Raw genomic sequence first — 23,381 nt, 5'->3', positions numbered from 1 at the left:
GTTTATGATTTATATTTTTTATTGACAGATTTTAATATGCTAATAAATATTGTAGGCTGTGAAGACAATACAGGGGAACCAGGTGATGCACATATAGTGATACCTGGAAGAGGATGCACTTTAAACTAGTGATAAAGTAAACACTTGTCAAGTGGTTTATTCAGGTCTGATTTGTACTACTCTAATTAACTGGACACTGTCCCTGACAGGAATTTTTTTCTAAAATTGTGAAAATTCTATTTTCTTCTCACATTTGTCACCTTGAAATCCGAGAAACACCCATTAGCAGAAACATGCAGTTAATATTAACCCTGAAAACTAAAAGCAACAATGCCTTGTCAATACCTGAAGACACTGATTTGATTATGCCTCTCAGCTCTTGTTTGCAACATATTTTGACTATATAGAACTGTGCTTTTATTTACCTTTTTTAACCTGTGATTTCTTTCTTGTAGATGTGTAAAATACATTTATCATCTCACACATTACATCCAGGTGTCTGATTTCAAGTTCTCCTATTCTGGTATGCCTCCTGTCTGTCTCGTATTGCAAAGTTATGTGAAGACTTCAAATTCCTTGTATCCAGTGTTCTTCTCAGATTTCAATAGCAGCAAAAAAGCCATATTCTCAAAGCCATAAGACTATTTCTAGGTAAACTTTAAACTAAGATACATAATCAAGTTGGAATCACAAAATTAAATTACTTATAATACTATGTAGTTTTCTTATCAGAAAAGGATAATCATTCACTGACAAATAGATATGATCAATATAAACTTGAATAGTAACATATTTGTGGATTTATTTCACAGGCTATCTTACTCAAATAATCTTCAGAAATTCCTTCATAATGCAAGTAGAACTAAATGCCTGATGCAAATGATTTAATGCAAGTTTCTGCTTACACTTTTAAACAAAATTGCTTCATTACTGCTTGTTGCTTTCTTATTTGAATATCTTTAGTAAATGAAAAGATGTATTTATGCTCAAAGGTAAAATGGGACTAAAAACACATAGTCTTAACTCTGCTTTCATTTCCTGTATAAATTTGATTAAACTTGTATGGATTTCTTGCAGGTATCTGACTCCAAAAAAAGCTGTGGGCACTATATGCAAAAGTAGGAAAAGCCAAAAGTGCTTTAAGGCTCCAAATCCCAGTCTTAGTTTTCATCTTTGAAATGTGAAGACAACTTTAGAGGAATAAAATATTCAAGACAGTGAAGAGTTTTGTCACTTGAGTAGCAGGACTTGGATAGGAACTTGAAGATGCATGGATGCATGTAAACTCATCCTGAATTGAGTTTCTGTCAGCTCTAACAGCCAGATCTCTCTAGCAGGCTGCAGTGAAAAACTATGCTGAATTCTCATCCTCAGCCAGTTGAGAATCTACAGGGCTGTTTTCTATTACTTGGGTGGCTTGCATTTAAATCTGTCTCACCTGGAGGTAGAGGAGCTTTGGGGCTGTGCTCCACAACTCACTTTCTGCAGCTCTGCTACTGGAAATTGCATCTTCCCTCTCCCCAGTACCTTTCCACAGCTAAGAGTCTTTCAGCCTTGGTTCTGATCAGGGTTTTCTCAACAGTTTGCTGGATTTATTTTCTTCATAGAGCAGTGCTGCTATGATAGGTCATGGATAAGCCCTGATCTCTCATATAGTTGAATCCTGATGACAAATAATTAAATGCAGACTCAAAATTCCATGTAATTACACAGGGATAATTTCTCAGTACAGCACAATGTCAGCTAAACAAAAAAAGCTGTGGACAGATATAAGATGAAGGTATAAGTAACTGCTTGAATGAATGCATAAATTGCTTTCAGATCATGGCTGGACACAACCCAGTTCAAAGGCTCAGGAGCACCCATTTCTTGCAGCTCAGACTTGTCCATGTCCTGGAAATGGATTGTCCATGAAACTGCACACTGAATGAGACATAGATCCACACTGCTGCTGTTAGAAGGAATTTGTTTGATGTGAACTGTTTAAATAAGGAAATCCCAAACTCCAACTCTTTTTAGAGGTTTCCTGTGATAACTGGCAATGTGTGATGTTAAGACACTTGTCATGGTGAAAAGAATTCCTGAGATTCCTGATAATGGCAGCTGGTTATACTTAAGAAAAAAACACATCTTGTTCTCATTATTCACCACTAACTCTGGGGAGGAAGGCAGCATCTTTCATACACTTACAATTGGCAAATTCCTTCCTTACAAAATCAAAAACATTGAATAACTTATGTCAATATCTGACAAGGTAAAATAATGTATGAAGGATCAGTTCTACCTTTAAAGTTAATTATCCTTAAACAAAAAAAAAAAAAAAATGATGACATACCGGTCTCCCAGAGACTGTTAGTATTCAACAGCAAAGAAAAAATTAAAGAATTTTAAAATAGTTAATAACTACACAGAGAAAAATCCATCTGGGGGAAAACAAACCCAAACCATCACACAGCAAAACACCCCAACTTTTACTTCTGACACTGGCAAACCCTCAGCTTTGGATTCAGGAAGCCAGAGGTATTATGTGAAATGCAGCAATCCACAAGCAGCAACAAGGTCTTAGGGACATGAGCAGACTTGTCTGAAGGTGTCAAAGAAAATGAATCCCAGGAGTGTAAGCAGCCAGAGTCAAGGACAAAGGGAATTTACAACTTCAGCATGTGTCAAACTTGCTCATCAAAGTTAATGCTTTCTCCAATTTTATCCTATAGATTTTCTGCAAGAAATGATCTCTACACTCTGGCCTCAAGGATAGTTTCTGAACTTGTGAAAGCCTGTGACAGTCACCCTCACCCAGCCTTGCTGAGCATTTAGAGTATATTTGCTGAACCTTGTGATGTATGGAAGACACATAGAAAATGTGGTTCAGGTCCAGCCTGCCTAAAACATACCAGTGCCTTTAGGGCTGGCTATTGCCTTGTGGAAGTCACATTAGGGAAGTAACAAGCAGAAATGTAACCTTGGCTGATTATCTCATTAAAAATAAAAATTTAAAATAATGAAGTAATAAAATCTAGTCTTACTGCAATAAAACACTTGCAAAGTAAACAACACACAAAGTATGAATATCATTGGATGATTTGGACATAATTTATACTTCTAATTAACTTCTTGCTGGCAGCACCACCATATAAAATGAGACAACATTCAACACATCCAAGGTAACATCTTTGTACATCCTACAATTAAGCATTATAAAGACACTTATCCTCAGAATAATTGTATCAAAGTTTCACTGGCACTATGGACAAGCCTGTGATAACACTTCAGCTTAATATAACAGTGATCAATTTTAACTGAACATTTGTTTAACATATTGTTGTGCAATATGGATTTAATAGTAGTTTAGATATGTAATCTTGGTGTTTTTCATTAGTCTGTAACCTTTCATTGTCATTTATCTAAGCTATGTAAGCATTAAGTCTGTAGGACTATGAGCAATATACCAAGGTCAAGTCTGGTACGAAAAAACCAGAAGTCTCTTTATTAACAACTTCTTTGAAATGTGCTGTAATTTCTAAACACTCCTCAGGAATGCAATTATTTTTCAATGCCATGAATTTCAACACAACTACTTGCAAATATTGTATGAGAGTAAAAATGTTCAAGAACTTCAGGAGTATTTGCAGTAATAAACTGAGAAGAGGCCTTCGATTGCAAAATACAGCCAGTTAACCAGTGGAATAGATTGCCTAGACAGTGGGGAGCTCTACTGCTGGTATCTTTAAGAGAAGGTAAACAGGACACATGGAGGTGGAGCTGACCATGCCTTATAACAAGGGTCTCCATTGGCTTCAGGATTGTCCTTCCACAGTCACTTCCTTCACAGGAGTCCATCCTTGGCCTTACCCCTCATCTGTATTTAGCTTTCAGCTCATTCTAAAACCCTCAGCCACCCTTACACTCCAGAAACCACACAGAATGACATAATCAACTGGTGTAATACTCCTATTTTTTATGTGCATTATTTTCTTTCACTTGCCTATTTCTTGTATTTTAGGGAGCATACACTCCCCTGCATGCATGCATGGATGCACAGGCATGTGTGAAATCTAAGCACAAGAAGGCCCCATTCCTGATTAGCCTTAAAATGACCCAAAATAAATGTCTGGTGACATATGCTCCTTAATCAAGTTGTATGGGTAAATCTCACAATGTCATCTCAAAGCTATGACGCAGTGGGCAATAGCTGAGACTGTACAGTGCACAGACGTGACACATTTCTTTCCAAAATAAAAGCATGAGCAAATATCTAATAGCAACACTAACTTAATTTATGTCATCAGTTTTGAAGAGGAAATTACTCCACAGATTAATGAGGAATTCTACATGGAAGTCAAAGGTGTGTAGTCTTAAAGCATTAATCAAGAGCTAAATATAATCTGACCCACTTCCAACAGTCCAGCCTTTAACAGAGAGATGATAAAAAGGCAGAGTATGAGAGTCCATATTTATCTCTGATGTAACACCAACAAAGCCAACAGAATTCCATGAAGTTCAGTGTGCCTGAGAGCACCACATGGCAAGTGCCACGGATCATCCTGTAATCTGCAAGGTATGATGGATTGAAAAAGCAACGACATTTTCCGTTCCTATTTAGGAAACATTATTCTAAGAAATAAGAGATCACAAGGACTATATTTCAGAAAAATAAATTCTAATATAAAAAAAAATTTATAATCATGCAGCAATGGATATATCAATTCACTAAACAATTTCACAAATTTGAATATGAATACATTCTAGGAAGTCCACTGGAGTGAACAAATCACAAGGTTTCCTAGAAAAAGGCATTTTTTCTACATTGTATACAGTAAGCATAATTATATAATTCTATTAAAAAGCAGTGAGAAATGAAATATGTTATATTTTCTCAAAACTCTATAACTTGGAGATCATTCATCCATCTGATCAAGTGAGACTTACTATACTGATCCCCAGACATAGTGATTCCCTCTTCCTTAGTGCTGACACCAAACATGATAGTGCTCCCAGGCCCCCCTGAAGGTACATTCTAAAGAGAGAGACATTAATAGATAATGACTGGGAAGAGAACACATAAATACCTTTTAAAAAATTAACAAACCTCGACTTCCTTGGACACACGAGCAATATGAAAAAGTCACCCAGTATCTTTTTAGGAAATACCTCTAAAAATTTCTCAGTCATAACTTGCACCTGGCTTCAAACTCCATGACAAAGGCCACTGTTTTCTTGTGATGATGAGGAGTGTCCACTCTGGCCAAAGTTCCTAGCCACTGACACAGCCCTTCACATTTAGCATTTTTAGTCACTCTAATGAGGATCTCTAACCCAAGGGCCGCATTTCCAAAAGAATGAGACCCTTGCCAGCAAACTGGGAATTCAGCAGTCCCAAGGAGGGGGGACTAAAGGAGCTGTTACTTTCCCACTATTTCCAGCACAGGTCTGTGTCACACTGTTCACATCATGCATCATTCATCTGCTGTGATGAAATGTAACCCCGTGTTTTAAAAAAAGACCTCTGCGACAGTGAGGATACTATATCTTTGTGAGAAGCGTTTCACATATTTTCCATGGGCATCAACTGCTCCTGCTTCTATTTAAATCTGTGTGGCCCTCTTCAGAGGGCATTATTCACTTCAGGAAGTCCATTCAGAAGGTGCTGAGCATAAGGAGAGAAGCCAGGATGGCAGCAGACATGGCTCCTGAGGAAAAGTCGAGCACTGCTCCTGCGAAAAGGGCTGTCCACAAGATCCGAATGGCCAGCCACGTCTTCAGCTTGGCACGAGGCTGGCAGCAGTGGGCATCTGACCACCACATAAAACAAGAGCAAGAGCCCTCTGGATGGGTCCCCACTGCAGAAAGCTCAGCAGGTCAGCCTGTACAAGAAAGTTCCTTTGAAAAATGGCAAAATCCATCTGTCAAGAGGGACCAAGAAAAAGATGATGAAAAAGCAAAGGGATCAGTGACAATAACAGATGCTGAAAAAACATCAAGAGAGTCAGATGAAGACCTCAAAATGTACAGCATTAAAAGCAAAGAGGTGACCAAAACAGTTGTCAGCAAAGCCTACGAACGAGGGGGAGATGTCAGTCTCCTCAGTGAAAGATACGAGAACAACAACAGCAGCTCCGAGATGACCAAACTCAAAGAAGAATCAAATGCTATTGACAAACTTCTTAGTAGCAAATTACCTTCAACCATAAGGAGGAAGTGTTCAAATGTGGTGTCAGAGCTGACCAAGGGCTGGGAGAAGATGGAAGAAGAGGACAGAGATGGGGGCAAGGGAGAGCTGCTGCTGAAGTGCCGTGATGACAGCCTGGATGCCCAGGACAGTGGCTATGGGGAAGCAGAGGACAAGCTCGAGCAGGACGACAGCGACCGGGAGGTGACGGCTGCGAGGATTAAACGGCCTGCCCCATCTCTGTAAGTAAAACATCTTCACATCAGCACAGAGGAACAGGGCACAGCTTCCCATGAGGAAAATGGGAGGGGTGGGGATATCAGGAAGGGGTCAAAGATACACTATTACTCTTGACTTAGAAGAAATTGAACAAAATTCAGGAGACCTTGCACATATCACTCTGTGATAAGTAGTTACCCAACAACATTGGGCTATGCACCTACTACAAAAATCAGGAAGTTGTATTTGGGAGATGTTAATTATATTTAATTTTCACACTGAATTTACTGGTTTATCAAAGCAACTACTTACTTTTTAATATTTCAGTCCATATTTCAGAATTACTACTTTTACCTCATTAAGAGCTCATGAAGGCTCTTTTACCTCATGAAGGCTCATTAAGAGCCTTCAATTATTAATTTATTTCAGCGAATGTTGTCTAAATCAATATATTTGAAAAGTAATATTTCTAAATACTTACTCATTATTTTGCTTAGTATAAATTGTAAATATTCTCAGGATCAATTTGAAATGAATGTCCCAAATCAATGTTGCAGGAATTACTTCCACACACGTCTTGCCAAAAGTTGGGTTCACTGCTTCTCATCAGAAGCTTTCCATTAATTTGGAATTCACCAATTCAAAAGAAAGGAAAATTTATTGTATCAGTATCTTGGACCCCAATTCATACCATACCTCAATTGCATTTTCAGAAATTAGAAACTGGATCATCACTGATGATGAAAAACTAATGAAAATGCCAAAACAGACTTTGTGATCCCTGCACAGACAGGCAGTTAGGCTCATGGTCACTGTTTTGGTTTTACACCTCACTACTGATTAACATTAGCCTAACTGTTAGACTGTGACTAACACAGTTATGAATTTCAGCCATATAGTACATTTAAGCACAGCTATCTGAGCACACACCCCCAGAGCTATTTTAGCTATTCAGATGGGATTAGAATGATGCTTTGTTGTACAGCTGAGCAGGCAGCTCCTAAGAAGAAAATGGTTAACAGCCCAAGTGAAGAAAGATCCCCAGTAATCTAGGGCTTGAAAGTTTGTGGTACCTGCTTTTGGCAAGGACTGTGTGCACCATCTTTCACACAAGTTAGGACCTCAAACCAAAGATTCCAAATATACAGCAGAAAAAGGATACAGGATTTGCAGCACTTATCTGTAAACAACTTAAATTAAACCAATTTTCTCAGTTTCAAATGTTATAGTAGAAACAGACCAACTAAGTAGCTTCTGTGAAACTTTTCTTGTATTTTCCTCGTATGTCTAATTTTAGTGCTGCTACCTTGAAAAAAGATTGATTAGCCATATTTACTGTGGTCCAAATGATTGAAATAACACCCTCTATGTTACTTACATCTCTTACTTCTACTGAAATTGGACACAAAAATAATTTTCTGCACTTACACTGCTGTTACCAGTACTGTACTACCGTTATGAACATTTCAATGTGGTTTAATCTCCTTTAAAAAGGCCATAAGTATGCAGTTTTTAAAGCATATCTCCCATTTTCCTCTCCACATTCCAGGAAAAAAACATCAGTGCATGTATTTTGTTTTCCTCCCATCAGCATCTTCATTATTTCCAGCTTCACTACTTACTGGAATAAGGTTGCTTCCTTAGTAGAAGGCCTGATGACTCCTTGGCTTAAGAGACACTATTCTGCTGCTGCTTAGGAGCAAAAGGGATGCAACAAAAGGCATTAGGCTAGATAATGGCAAAAATAGCACTTTAGCAACTGGAAATGGTTAAATTACAAGCTGCATTTAAAAAGCAAGGTTTTTTCCAAGCCCTTGTGAGGCATGATAAAAGCAAAAGGATAGATAAGATGGTTTTCTCAACCACTGAGAAGATGACTTGGATGAGGAAGGCAATAACAGTATTCTGCTAGAAAGGAAAACTAGTTTCAGTGGAAAAGAGAGGGAATACATTCTAGAATGTTAAATTAAAACAAGTAATAAAGACTGCACAGCTTCCTGCTGTCTCACTCCCCTTCTTCTCTCCACTCAACCTGGGGAATCAAAGCTCTGGGACTTTCTCAGAGATCATAGTTCCTGAAGAGAAGGGGAAGCAACTAGCTGTGGCTGAGGAACAAGCCCTCCATGATGATATCCATTCATAAACTCCACTGAGACTGATGGCATCACTTCTTCAAGTCAATTTTTATTGACTTACAATTTTTTCCCCTGCCTTAACAGCTAGCTTCCCACATGAAGAGCTAGTGAAGCAATCTGAGCTTCAGCTGGAATTCAGACTGTACTAGCACAGGGTTTCTGTGACCTTTGAGATAGTCACAGGCTTCAGGAGACAAATTCCTTTGCATAGCCAAATCCTGTGCCCACAGTTCCTGTGGACGATGAGGGCACAATTCAGGCAAAGGGACAAAGAATCACAGTCTTCCCTTTCTCTATATGACAATAGCTCATACAGGGGTGCATTTGGTTTATTGTCAGGAAACCAAATTGTCTAGATTTATCCAATAGTACATTTTAATGCTTTCCTGCCAACACCTACCTGTTAGTCACTTACACAAAATTGCAGGTACAGACACACTGCCATTCTCAGGATGCTCTGTAGTCACACTACAGAAGAAAGGTGCACTTACTTGGCAACTAGGTATGCTCAGTTCTTCTGATGGTTTTTCACCAGATTGATAGGGAAGAGTGTTTTGGGGCTTTTTAAACACAGCTCCTCAATACAGCCAAACCAATCTTAGGACAACTCCACAGCTAATAAAGTAGTGTAGCTCTCCTAAGTCTTTTTCTATCCCTGGCACTAGGTGTTTGCAATTCTTACCCTAGCACAGCCCTGCCCAATACTGGCATCTTTCTGGGGCACCAATCTGAACTGGGGACATCTCTATGACTCCTATTCTTTATTTCAACCAGCTTAGTAGAAAACAAAGGAATGTCCAAACAGTGGGGAAACGAAATTTTCTGCAAATTTGCAGCCCTGTATACTGTTTGCTAAGTACATTTTGACTCTCTGGTGTTAATATTCAGCTGACACTACTGGGGAGGTTTCAGAGCAGTCTTTTGGGGAGTAAAAGTATTAAAAAACAAATTACTTTGGCACAGCCACAGCACAACATATCCCAACTGAGTTCTGTACCTACACATTGTGCTGTCCGCATCCTGTCAAAGACTAGCTCAGAATATCTTATAGCTCCCCCCAACATGTGAGATTGGCCACGGGAGGATAGAGTGTCTGCCTGCAGTCATCCAGAACTATTGCACATGGAAAAACAGAAAAAAAAAGATTTCTGAAGATCTGCCCTTATCCTTTGTCCTTGACACTTTCAGGCTTCCACCCTACCCATGGGAATGTGAATTTTAGACTTCAGTATTTGTTCAGAACCACACTCCAAATACAGAAGCATAGACAGAGCTACTGCACTCAATTAGCTTTTTGTTGTTGCTATAATGATTGACATCTGTTACAGAGGACAGATTTTTCTAGGCATTACCCTCTAGTTTTCAGCCAGGTCACACACCCACAGCAGTCAGTATCTCTAACCTCAGGGCAGGCACACTTCAGGCTTGGCCAGGCAGGCAGGAATGGGGAACTGCGTGACTGACCAAAGGTACAGAAAGTGCAGGTAATCAGCAACACAGTTTTGCTCCCTTACAGAATTAAGTAATTCTGAGGCAGTTTGTCAAAACAGGCTCAGTCTGGGGCTGGAAGGTGGTAGTGTAGACAGGATAAAACTGTCATCACAGAACTTGCCTTAGTATGCAAACTGCAAGTGGACGAACAGCCCCTTGACAACTAATTTAGAAGTGAACTTGTGCCACCTGGTGGAGTCCTGCTCGTCCCAAAACCACAGTGCCCAGTCAGAGCAGCAGTGCATCAGGAGAGCAGACAGGGCTCAGTGTGTGTGTGTCTTCCAGCCGGCCGGGCGCGGAGGCGCGCAGCGGGACGCGCGGCGCCGTGCACAGCCTCAAGGACAGGTGGCAGGAATGGGCCCAGCAGCACATCCTCACGCAGAAACTCAACCCCTTCAGCGAGGAGTTCGACCACGAGCTGGCCATGTCCACGCGCCTGCACAAGGGAGACGAGGGCTACGGCCACCCTAAGGAGGGAACCAAAACCGCGGAGAGAGCCAAGAGGGCGGAGGCCCACATCCAGCGGGAGATCAGGGACCTGTGCTTCATCATCGAATCCATGGCCAGGCCGCGGCGCGACGGCAAGGTGCAGGTCACCTTCGGGGAACTCTTCGACAGATACGTGCGGATTTCAGATAAGGTGGTCGGGATTCTGATGAGAGCCAGGAAACACGGGCTGGTGGACTTTGAAGGAGAAATGTTATGGCAAGGAAGAGATGATAATGTCATAATTACTTTACTAAAATAAGTTAGGCTATAATCAGAAGAGCTTTTAGAAAACTTTTCTTCTTTGCCATTAGCATTTGCACATTTTGAATGTAAGATTCCCCCGTTCACCACATATAAAAGACTATTTTTTGAAATATGTATTTTTTAACTAGTGCAAGATAACCCAAACATCCAAATGGACTTTTTTGTACCAGAAGTGCTTGCAGGACAATTAAGTTAATTACTAAAAAAAAAAGAAAAAAGAAAAAAAAAATCTATAAGGAATATAAGCAGCTGATGATAAAATCCCATAGCAACATAAATAGCTACAAACTAATTTCAATTTCTTTTTGGTGCATTAAGATATTCCCAACCTGTTTAAACTGGAATATCAGGAATATGAAACATGCCAGATGAGAAGCTAAATGACAATATAAAAGTTTTCAGACAAAGTTTTTGATCTGAAAAATGGTCTTGTGCATGCACTTCCTAATTAATTTATTTAAATACAAGTAGAATGACCTTATTTTAATACAGATCAAGGATACATTTGTTTTCTTTACAAGCACAGTATGCAACTATTACTGCAGTATTATCTTGTTGATACAACTATGGACACAGCTTTTTCTCACATATCGCATTGAAAAAATTCTTTTTGTAAATGGGGTTTTATATATTTATTGTATTTCTATAACTAATTTTTTAGATTGTTTCATATTTAAACTTGTGGAGGTTGGAATGTAATGAATAAAAAAGTTTTGATTAGATAGCTATCTAAAAAATATCTTCTATGCAACATTGTGCAATGTCTCAATGTCTCATCTGATTATGTAGATACTGTTCTTATTAATGCATGAAAAATAATATGCAACATATAAAAACTAGCCAGGTACTTGTAATTTTGCATACAGCAAAAAAGTGACTAACATCATAATTTTCCATTGAAATGTAGCTCTGTGAGAAAAGAGAGAAACAGCATTCCTAACTTTGAGGAAAATGTTCCACATTACACAGAAATACTGACCTAATTTTATAGCATTTGCCATTCTAATGTCACTGAAATACTGTATTTCAGTCCAGGTGATGCCAAAGAGGACTAAATGCTAATGAACTAATGCTTCTAGGACTTAAAATTGTATTTTCACAAATCTGAGATCTCTGTAAGGTCTCTGCTACTTACTCGACTTGAGAGATCAATTTCTACTGTAAAAATAGCTGTCCTGGTAAAATGTGTGTGCTGCACATGAAAAGCATTTGTTTCAGAGCAGATGTCTGGGCAAGTAATGAAAAATAAGTGGGTTTTTTTCCCCCCTTAAGATTCTTTCAAACTGAAAGAGCAAATATCTTTTGACAGAAGTAGAGGTGTATTAACATCTTGTCTCTGATAAAAGAAATACTGCTGTCTTATTATAAGTACAGGTATTCCAATTTGAGGCTTCAATGTACAAATAAACCATGTATTTTATAACTCCATGATATGAGAACTGACAACTACATCTATTCTAAACCTAAGTAAATCATTAATACTCAGGCATAGTTAAATTATGTGACTCTATGGAAGAAAAAATTAATTGTAAGATGGAATCAATTGAACTTATTTGATGTTTTCTTGAGATCTCAGACTACTCAAGCTGACCTACAAAACTGATGTTTTAGTGTATATAATACAGTAATTATTACTAAGTATAATACTTTTGTAATACTTACATATCATAATTTTTACCGGCATATTCTTATTTCTATACATCTTTATATAATGATCTTTTATAGCTGTCTGAATCGTCTTGACAAAATTTTGTTATCAAAGGAATATATGAACTATAAATAAACCCCTTAATTATTTCTTGGCTTATTCTCCCACACACTAGAAAACAAATATGTGGCATATTCAGTGAAGTAAAATATCAGTAAGCTGCTTCAAAATATAAGCACATTTCCACTTTCATGGCTGTTTATATTTCCTGTGAAGGTTTCTCCATCCAAAGCACCAGAAAAAGATTTCAGAGTACGTGGCAACAGACCTTATACAAAACACATGTACCAAGAATACATACTAAAGGCATGTAAGTGTTACATGAATTACATATTTCTTCTCCTGAGAATTCTCATCCTACCACATGAAAACACAGCAGCTGGAATAATGCAATCACTACTATAGATCACCAACCTCAAAGATTGGCAGCTCACTGCAGGGAACTTAAGCCTCCCATTCAGTCATCCCAGTGTTAAAATCTATGTAAAATAAACCAAACTCCCAACTTGTCCCCATTCTTCCCCTCAAACTATTTTATTTCCAATTGGATGAAAAAACCGCATGACATAACTAAGTATTGAGTATTTTTGCTCATAATACCCTCCAGTATTTATCTTTGAGTAGGCAGTATCATGCAAAAGTCTTCTAATTTCTGAAAAGAATACTATTTTTGTCAAAAAGAAATATTAAATATTGATGTAAGTTATGGGGTATGGAAGCATTTCATGCTGGTCATATGCTTTATAATATTATTTTACATTGTGTGACAAACTTATCCATGGTGTGGGAGATAATAAATCTGACCTCATTAAAAAAACAACCAAACAAAAGTACTCCCTGAATTATCCACCCTAACTCTCCTACAATACTGTGTTGCATTCCTCTGAAACAAGCATAACTTCTGCCAAATTTAAATATTCTAAGCAGAAAAACAATAAAGGCCAAAAACCTGCTTGATTAAAGTACCGCAGTCTGTGTAAATTTTTATAACAGACCTCTTTCCTAGTTCTGACTTGCTCTGAAAATAAAACCCATCACCTTTGACACAATAAGCAACTCTCAGCTACTCTCATGGTAGCTTATAGTTGCACATTATTTTTTTAAATACTGTATGCACTTCCAATTTTTTTTATGGTTTTCATGTTTCAATGTTTTACTTGAAACACAGCTTCTGCACTCTCCTGCCTGAAGTTAGTGCTGCTTTTACACATCCTTGGTAGTGAAAAAATTGTATCTTCTTATGCAGGAACTTACATACATTTTTCATATTTCAATACATCTATCAAGCACAAGTGACAGCATGAAACTTGTATCAGAAGAAATACATTTGACTTAAACATCTTCATATTTTTCCAAGTCTTACCACCGTCACTGCAGTGGTTTGAAGTGAGCTGAAGGTTCACTAGACATGTATTCTACCCAGCAGAAATCAGCTCCCTCCTCCAGAGTAATAATTCCTTCTTTACAAATGTTTCTGTACAATCAAGTTCAGTAACACAGCTCATTTTTAAAACAGGGGAAGGCAATTGAAATAAAACTAGCTGTAGTGAAGAGGATACTATTCATGGTGAAATGTTCAATCACAGAAGAGATACTGGCAGGTCCTCCTCTCACACCCATTTCAGCTGCTATGCCCTAAAAGCTCAACTAGGGCCACTGCTGACACCATGGGCACAAAGCAGTTTAGCACTCAACAGCATGTGTACTATCAGCAGTGTAATTATCACAAGAGAAAACAAACTATGATTACAAAGCTTGTAAGGTAAGCAGGACAGCAGAAAGCAAAGCTGGCACCAGAACTTCTGCAGTGAGACAGCCAGCAGGACTGGCTTGCACTTGGTTTGCATATACAAAGTGTACACCATTCCCTCAGCTGGACAATTCCTCTCTCTCCTCCAGAAGTACAATGTAGCTCTTCATTGCAGCAGCAATGTAGTACTCTAAAGAGGAGAAAGAGGAGGTTTGTTCCCTTAATTGAGCTCCAAGCTGCAGTGACAACAGCAAAATACTGTGATGACATCTGTTCTTTCATGAAGGGAGAGCATAAAAGTGAGATTTAAGATTCAAATACTGAATGAAGAGTACAAGATAATTATTTTTTTTTTTATTTGTAGCTGAAGGAATAGTCAACATTCTAATTTCTGTACCAAAAGATTAACACTAATGCAATATAAACAGATGATGCCAGGAAGATGCCAGGACAAGCAGTATGTCATAAATGATGATCCTTTTGCAGACTACACAAGAGCAGTAACTAACAGAGACAGGATTTAGACCCAGAAGATCATACTTGAAGAACCCCATGTTTGGGTCCCAGATACCCAAATAAAACATCAAGTTACTCAGTGAATCCATCCAAGTATTGTGTGCTGAGACAGTCTTCTGGCAGCAAACTACAGATAATGGGTTTTTCAAGTCTTCAGCAAATGTCAAACCCCAACGCTCTACAATCACAGAAATAAACCTTGCTGGGAAAGATGGAAAGGAATTCAACTGCAGGAAAATGATAATGAACTGCAGACAGAAGGGACATCAAGAGAGTGCCTTTTATGTGTGTCATACATCTCTAATAAAATAATAAAATCTACACCTCTGGTAATAAAATTCCTGGTCTTGCTGAAACAGACATGTGCTACTTTCTATAGATCCCGTACTCAGCCAGTTGCTTCACCAAGTGTGGTCACAGTTGCTTCACCAAGTGTGGTCACAGTCACTTATGCTTTAAATCAAATGTCCTTCTATTCCTTAACTAATATAGTATTTTACAAGCATGATTGCTACTGTACTGCTTACTAAACAATATCCCTTGTTTGCTTTCTACTTTTTTGATTGCTATTTGCTTTTCCAAAACTGGTCCAATACTTGGAAACATTCAGCTACTGAAGATTTTTGTGAGCTTTCATTTAATTCTTCGAAGTATAATTTTTTATAAAACTTTTCACACCACCCTCTTAAAAAACTAAAATATGCTTTATTTGCAGTATGAGCTTAGGATAGAGACCATGCAGTTGAATTAATGATTTTATCAGGAAGGATGATTCAAGGCCTTTCCCCTCTTTCCCTTCAAAATGGTTGAAGGCAACATATTTCATACCCATTGCTTCCTATTTGGCTTAAAAAAGCCTCAGAAATGCCAAAAAAGATGAGAAAATGGATCCTATACATTCAGTTGTTAAATGAACAGCAAAAAATGGCATTTGTGCTTCTACATGAACACCACCTTCTAAATAAACTCCAACTCAAATTTATTTTTACATATATTTAGATTTATTTGCTATACATCACTGTGAGCTTATAGTACTTGAAATCCATTACAGGATTTTTCTTTTGTTGTAATAATCTGTTGTAACTCCACAAAGACAATAATACTGCTGTGGAAGACCAAAGGGGAGAAAAGCCATTTCAATTTATTTACAGTTCCTTATTTTGTAAACATTTACTCTACACATTGTACTAAGTTCTAATAAGGATAAAGAGATATACATAGAGACAGGAAACAAAGCCCTGTTTTTCTATTCATATTGAGCATTAGCATATTATAGATGAAACATCTGCCCTTTCTTGTTACCATAGCAGTAAGCTGTCTTCAAATAAGTTTATTTTTTTAACTTTCCAGAAATGTAAATATTTTGAAATATACAACTACATCTATGTAAGCCAACCCATTTGGCTTTTATTCCATTTCTAGAATAATTTAAAGTGCTATAAGCAACCCGTCAATCAACACTTTTCTATAATAACAAAACTACTTTAAACATTAATTTACAAGAAAATATACAATGTTTGTCTGAAATAGCTGAAATTTCAGCACAAAGTCAGTCACTGTCACACTTAACAGCAATTTTTTTGTTCTTTTTTGTTTTGTTTTTTTTTGCAGAACATAGAATAAAAGCTTTGAAACAAACATTTTTGTTGAGCTGTTATTGCCACAATGGCTTATCAAGTTTTCTACAAAAGTGGACAAGAGCTACTGGAACTGTATTCTAGCCTGTCATTTATTTTTTGAGGTCACATGACAGTAAATTTGCATATTCCACAAGTCTACTGAATTACAATATTGTCTACCTATGATACATGATGTCATTTTAATCAGAGCTGGTGCTAATTGTAAATTTACAACATAGACCCACTCAAAAACATCACAAATAATTTTTTTCTTTGGACAGGAATAAGCTATATTCTTGGAGCTGATGTGCTACACGGCTACAACAGTATAACAGTATATATCTGACACCTTATGTTGAAGAAAGATGCATCTGTTTCTGTACTTTTAATGCCCTACTATAGCTACAAATTGTTCACTGAGTTTTGCTTGCTTTAGCCTTTTAAGTTTTTGGAACTATCATATTCTTACATTCACTTGCTATTTTGTAGTCTTTGCCACTTAGCTCAATATTGTCAGTATTTGTCCCAAACCTGCGGATCATTAACAGCATGTGCAAAACACTCTTTAAATACAATCAGCATGCAGCTACAACATTTATTAACTGACTTTTTTCTACACATGAACAAGAAACAAGACAAGTGGCACTGTTGACTTTGGATATCTTCTAACTTCACCACGTGTGTACTGGGATGTGTTAAGAAGGAATGCTCAGCTTCTCACCCATTTGTGGCACCACTTGAATAACCCATCATTGGTCTGGACCAATCTCTGCAGTGCTGCTGCCAAATACCCACACGCAGCTTTCTCAGAGGTTCACAGAGGGCAACTTCATTCATAGACATAATTTGAATACAAAAATAATAAGCTATATTCAATGAAGCAGCCCCCTAGCAGGATTGCAGGAAAGGTGTGTGTGGGAAACCTGGGAGGCAACTGTAATATGGATAAGAAAATTTCGCAGGCCACAAGGCGCAAAATAACTAATGTTAAATTTTAGTCCATAAGGTCAATATTTTGTAAAAGAGTCTACAGCTTAGAAAAAGTATGACAGTATATTACAGATGTAAGAGCATGAAAAAACTTTTGCTATTTAAAAATAATAACTAATGGCCACACTGAAAAATTAGAAAAAAAAACCCAAAAAAAACCCCAGATAAGTAAAATACATTATATTGCTCCTAGGGATTTTTAAGCTGCACTGATTCATGTCAGGTTTGGGACAATAACCTGTAGAAATAGTGAAATACTTATTCAAAAGCCCATATTTCTATGTCTTGAATAGTGAAGTCTTCTCGCTTAGAAAGTGTGTGATTCCCAAATGTTTTACATGAATGACTTCTTCCATGGTAGAGATCACCATCAAGCCAAAGAGCAAACTCTCCTCTGCAAGACAGACAATGTATTAAAGCAAAAGACTGAGGGAGTAAGCACTGAATCTATCAATGTATTTTTCATTCAAAATTTAGAAATGAGAATGAATTAAATAATTACTTTTTAACACAAGTACCTCACTGCTGTTAATAAATTTATGTTACAAAGATTTAATTTTTTCTTTACCATTTATTATTAATTCGGGAATATCCCTTTTGCAGATATTCTGAAATGAACTAACTAGAATTCCTCAGTTTTTAGCCTCTTCCATTTTTATTAGAGACAACAAATAGCACTTTTATATCTAAAGAGAATGCTGATAAGAAATAAGGAAAATATTCCAGAAGCATATGCACCTGCATGGGTGGGAAAAAATTAGGACAACATGTATGATTTCTGAAGACCCTGGCATGTCTTGTGATGGTTCAGTTTCAAGCTACATGCAATTTTCACATTTATGTCTTTCCACAATCTTATCTTTTGAATACAGGAAGACACACTTGCAAGTCAAGCATGGAAGGCAGGGATGAAACTTTATGCCGCACTATGGGTAAGACAAACCTCCTGTTTAAATTTTGTCAGCATTAGAAGCTGATCACTTGACATACTAAAGTTTCTTGGCTGGTGACTGTTGAGTCCTGAGCTATCAAACTGAAGACCATTCCAATTTTTCTTTTCAAAGGTGTCCAGACAAATATTTTTAACAGATTCTAATTGTAACTTACCCTCCTCCACCAAAAGCAAGAGAGTCCATGTCTCCTTTAATGAAGAACATGTTGTCTCCAGTCCATTTAAAAACCTAAGGAAAAAAATAAAAACAAACAACAAAACAGACTAGCAAGCAAAAATATCTGAACTTTTCATTTGGACAGAAGGGAAACCAACCATCAGTAAAGACAGACTGTGGGAGCTAAAGGCCAGTTTAATGAAGTTGACACAGAATTCAGGAAACAGATAGTGCAGACAAAAATTCTCTGATGTTTTATGCTAATTAAAATAAGACCATTCAAACCAGACCATCTTCGAACACCAAAACTCCTACACAATGAAAAATACTGAGAAAATATGCTTAGATTAGGTGATATGCCCCTAAAGAGGATGTAGTTTGTGAGTTTTCAGACAGACACCTGAAAGAATTTAAACAGTAGAAAAAATCACCAATATAATGAAAGAGGTTGAATGTGTTGTTCAGCATACAAACACTACTAATTCACTGTACACTTAAAGATTCCATAAAAAATAATGTGATGATTTTTTTTTGGGCCAACTTGTAATATTTTTCAAACTTACAGCTAGATTTATCCCTTAAGGATTTTAAGATCATGCACTTGGGGTAGTGGTGGGGAAGGGGGCAAAAGCATACAAAGTCATTACTACTTACCTCAAAATCTGGAGAAAAAGTGAACATAAAGGTCTCCCCAGTGCCATAAAAGCCATCACTGACTTTAAATGGTTCAGATGCTAGTGCACCAAAAACCTGTAGCAAAAATACATGAGAGCAACTTCAGAGAAACTACACACAACTCAAAAATCTCTAATGATAAATGATAATGAAAATTAATGATAAATCAGGTTGTAAATGCAGTCAGTTTGAAATTCACACTATGAATTTCACTGTACCACAGTTCTGAGTGCACTGAGATATGGTACGGTGCTTTGTGGTACAATAATAGAAAGTAAGTGCACTCTTCCACAATAATAAGTGAGGACAGTAAGAAAAAAGAGAATCTAATGGATAAAAACTAAACTCTGAAAACTCTCAAAACAATGTGTATATATATTTAAAATTTCAGATCAAAAGGTCTTCTTACATAACTCCTATTTCTCTTCACTAGGCTATTTTCAGCAAGTTCCTAGGTGAAGCTGAGATCTTCCACACAATTTATTAATTCCATTCCAAATACCAGGTAAATGCTGGTTACCCTGTGTTGCAACAGAGACAGGTTTTAACAGAAGGACAGGATGCCATCCAGAGGGACCTGGACAAATTTGAGAACTTGGCCTGTGTGAACCTCATGAAGCTCAGCAAATCCAAGTGCAAGGTCCTGTACCTGGGCAATCTCCAAATTAACTACAGACTTGGAGATGAAGTCACGGCCTGAAGAGAACAACTTAGAGATTCTTATGGATGAAAAGCTGGACATGAGCCAGCATGTGCTCACATTTTGAGAATTCAAGAATTATTCTCTTGCAATAAACTCTTATTAATTTTTTAAAAGTATGTACAACAGGAAACAACTAATTTGATGCAGGTAGTACTGTACATTTGACAAGTCATTGCTTTGACTCCACTGTTAGAGAGCAGACAAGAAGTAGGACTTATACACCAAACTTTCTTTAGTCACAGTACTTAGAGAAGCTTCCTCATATTGCTACTACTTTATTCCTTTATTTTACCTTTTTTAAGAACAAAATGTCACTATACTGACATGTTACTTTACTCATGTAAAATGTCCCTTTACAACAGTGGAAAGAATTACCTTTAAACATATATGTGACCAATGCTTACAATCTAAAAATTGGATTCTCTGGAACAACTTTTAAATTCACTTGACAAGGGGATGAAGTTAAGTTTCAGAGTCACCTAAAGGTGCTCACTTTTCAGATATCTGTATCAAATTCAGACCAACTGTTAAAGAGCAAATTCAGTTTAAGATCTGTGAAGATCCACGAATGGAGATGCATGTTTCCATACTCTTGTTTTAATGCAAGTTCACAGGAAAACTGGCCCAAACTTTTTTTGCAGAGATATTTCATTCAACATCTAGGATCCAACACCAGGAAGATATTTCTTTATTATTCCATGGTCTCAGTGTCAAGAATATGCTTAAGACAGAAAAAAAAACTACTATATTTTTGCCATTGGGGAAATCAGGTCAAAATCAATGAATTGTGTGTTTTCCTGCTCATTTCCAGAAGATGCCTTTTTTTCCCCTACATATTTTTAATTCAAGGCTTGAGATGAGTCCCTAATGTTATCAACACCTACAGGTTTTTATGCTTCTCTTTCTTTAGCTCATTACTGGTTAGATGGACTCACGGGAATTCGAACTTCAAGACCATATTAAATGTTTAGCTGATCTTTACTACCTGTAGTTGTACTAAATGTAACAGTTAAGGTTAGAATTTAAAGATGAGACAGAAAGAACTTATAATTGCTGTAATTATGCCTATTTCATACTGTCTTTGCATATGTAAATTCTAAAAAGCAGGACAGATGAAACACTTTTACCTTTTTGTTATTTCAAGCATCTGGGTCTGTAGACTAGGCTTCAGAAAACTGGCTGTTAACTTTTCTCTGCCAAACATTTTGTCAGACCTTATATACTCTACTTAGCATATGCAGATTAAGTGAATTTAAATAGAACATTTTTTTGGCATAAAAATTCATACTGAATTCAAATTTAGTTTCATCAATAAATATAACAAAATGGGCTGGTGAAATACATGATATTCCATATTTAAATAACTACAAGCATATTTTCAAGCAATGGGAAGCTCTGCAATTATTTCTTAGTCCTCTGTTTGAGTCTCTGTATGCTAACTTGTTTTAAAGACTCAAGACATTCTTTAACTCTGCAGCAGGTCTGGTAGCTAAGCTACATTCAGGTAGCTATGACATGCCTTCAGATAATATCCTTAGGGCTGACACTACATCTAGTAAATAAATATAAGTAAAAAAGATAAAAGTAAGATTTCATTAACAATAGACATTCCTTAAGAGGAATTAACCTTGTGTTAAAGTAACAAACGGTTTTGTCAAACCTAAATTACCTCAGTTCAGCCTCTACACAGGTGTCAACTTTTCACACAACACTTATTCCAGGGTTTGTCTTTGATCCTCTCAGGGATGTTATCTGCACACTCAGCAAAACACAAAACTAATACATTCTAACCATGCAGAAAGCCTTATGTCTTTTACTTTAGAGACTTTGAAGCTTTATTTCTAATTATGGAATAAACCAAGCTATTAAGAACCTCAGTCGCCCATACGATTCCCTACTCAATGGAGGAGTCTCAATGGAGATTCTGAAGCTATTAGGTTGACTCAGTTTTGTCCAGGATGCCCTTAGGAATCAGGATTTGACAATTCCTCTATATCCTATATGCTTCAAGCTGAGTCTTGAAAGATCACCTCTCTGCTAAAGCAACAGTAAAAGAATAAGGCTTTACAGAAGTGCAATTTGCTTTCCAACAGTTATTTTAGTTCTTGAGAAGTTATGTCCCTAGGATTTTTCCATAAGATCTGATTTTTGTGGCTAGTTGTTAGGGCAGATAACTAAAATTCCCATGTTCTACATTCCATGTCTCACACTTCTGCAGTGCATACAATCTGAAGAATGGCTTTTTAGAAAACTAGACAGTCCTTGAAGTAGTTAACTGCATTAATCCCATTTCTAGACCACCACTTATTTAGTGACTCATGTTCAGGAATCAAGTACCAATTTCTTTTCAAATGGCTCTTGGGGTTCACTAAAAGAAGCAAATACCAGTAGATGGACAATCCATAGCAATTGCAATGACACAACTATCAATTTCATGGACACTTTTATTAAAGAATCTCCTATAATTGGCTAGAGCAGGCAATTTCAGTGGCTTTAGATTCCAAACTCAGCTTTCACACAAAGTTTGCCGAGGTTCAGTGGTTTTGCCCGGTTTTTTCTTTTGTTTATTTGGGGTTTTTTTGTTTATTTTTTTATTGAACAGCCATTAAAATAAAATTGTTAATTGATATGAAAAAGAAAGCAAGATTGGAAAAGGTTTTTGAACAAAAATGCAGTATGGTGAGGCTTAGCAGCCTGTAATGGAACATTATGAAATGTTACATGGTACACTTGCTCCTTACTCAACCTATTATCAACATAATAAAAAAGCAGTCCTTATAAACACAAGCAAAAAAAGAAACATATCTCAGGGGAGGCAGCCCAGGAAAGAAATTCATTCTAGTTTAAAAGAAAAGTGCCTCAACCAAGGATACGACAATTCCAGTATCTTTTATAAACACTGAAGATACAGGGTGAGCAGAACAATGAATACCAAAGAGGACTGAGCAGGTATGCTCAGAAAACGTCAAGAAACTAACTGGTCATAATTCTGTCATTTTTCAAAATGGCTGAATCTCATTTAGGATCTTCTCTAAACTAGAATCTCAGAAAACAGGCAGTGATCTTGGAGTGTAAGGTATGAATAACCACCTGGTCTCTTAAAACACATTTTTTGGAGGGCATATACAGTATTTATCTTAGCATACTCCTAGTGAACTATTCCTGGATACATTATCCTATAAAGTACTTAGAGTCCATTTCAGTTATGGAAAGCAGTTTGAAAGGACTATCTGCAGGAAGATACAAGACATCAAAAAATATATTAACGTCTTCCAAAAAAAGTAGCCTCACAAATAAATGAATTACCCATACTAATTATTGAAAAGCATAGTTGGTTACTATTGTCTTACTTTTCATGACTGTAGATCCTTGTATGGAGAGGAGAAAGACTGTGCTGAATTTACAGATGTTTTGAACAGATAGTGCAAATTAATTGTCTGCTGTCAAATGCAGACATTTTTCATTAATAAAATGAGACAGAACTAATGAAAACACCACTCCCACTACATTGGTAAAGGATTGAGCATGTAAAACTCGTGTGAAC

At 37.0% G+C, this 23,381-nt stretch overlaps 2 protein-coding genes across 20 annotated transcripts in view; one reads left to right on the top strand and one right to left on the bottom strand.

Moving 5' to 3' along the window:
* Nucleotides 1-4,952: 4,952 nt before the first annotated feature.
* ABRA (actin binding Rho activating protein) lies at nt 4,953-12,272 on the top strand. Its single transcript, XM_079300962.1, has 2 exons — nt 4,953-6,411; nt 10,282-12,272. Exons 1-2 carry the CDS (start codon nt 5,672-5,674, stop codon nt 10,760-10,762), a joined length of 1,221 nt encoding a protein of 406 aa, XP_079157088.1. The 5' UTR covers nt 4,953-5,671; the 3' UTR covers nt 10,763-12,272.
* Nucleotides 12,273-15,719: 3,447 nt separating this feature from the next.
* OXR1 (oxidation resistance 1) overlaps nt 15,720-23,381 on the bottom strand; it is a 255,302-nt gene continuing 247,640 nt past the window's right edge. For all 19 annotated transcript variants that reach the window (XM_079300938.1, XM_079300950.1, XM_079300954.1 and 16 more), the window contains 3 exons: nt 19,114-19,209; nt 18,458-18,531; nt 15,720-17,744 (listed from right to left, as the gene is read on the bottom strand). In XM_079300938.1, the coding sequence (XP_079157064.1) occupies nt 17,609-17,744; nt 18,458-18,531; nt 19,114-19,209 (306 nt within the window). In that variant the 3' untranslated portion in view covers nt 15,720-17,608. The remainder of the gene's footprint in view (nt 17,745-18,457; nt 18,532-19,113; nt 19,210-23,381) is intronic.

Source organism: Erithacus rubecula, assembly GCF_903797595.1.
Source record: "Erithacus rubecula genome assembly, chromosome: 3".
Classification (NCBI taxonomy): Eukaryota; Metazoa; Chordata; class Aves; order Passeriformes; family Muscicapidae; genus Erithacus; species Erithacus rubecula.
Note: the sequence above shows the minus strand (reverse complement) of the source record. Positions and strands in the feature narration are given on the sequence as shown.

What these genes read in the sequence shown, in the direction of transcription:
- ABRA (XM_079300962.1), top strand. Translation starts at nt 5,672, where the DNA reads ATGGCAGCAGACATGGCTCCTGAGGAAAAGTCGAGCACTGCTCCTGCG. An exon ending in AAACGGCCTGCCCCATCTCT is followed by an intron (nt 6,412 to 10,281) that starts GTAAGTAAAACA and finishes GACAGGGCTCAG; the next exon opens with TGTGTGTGTGTCTTCCAGCC.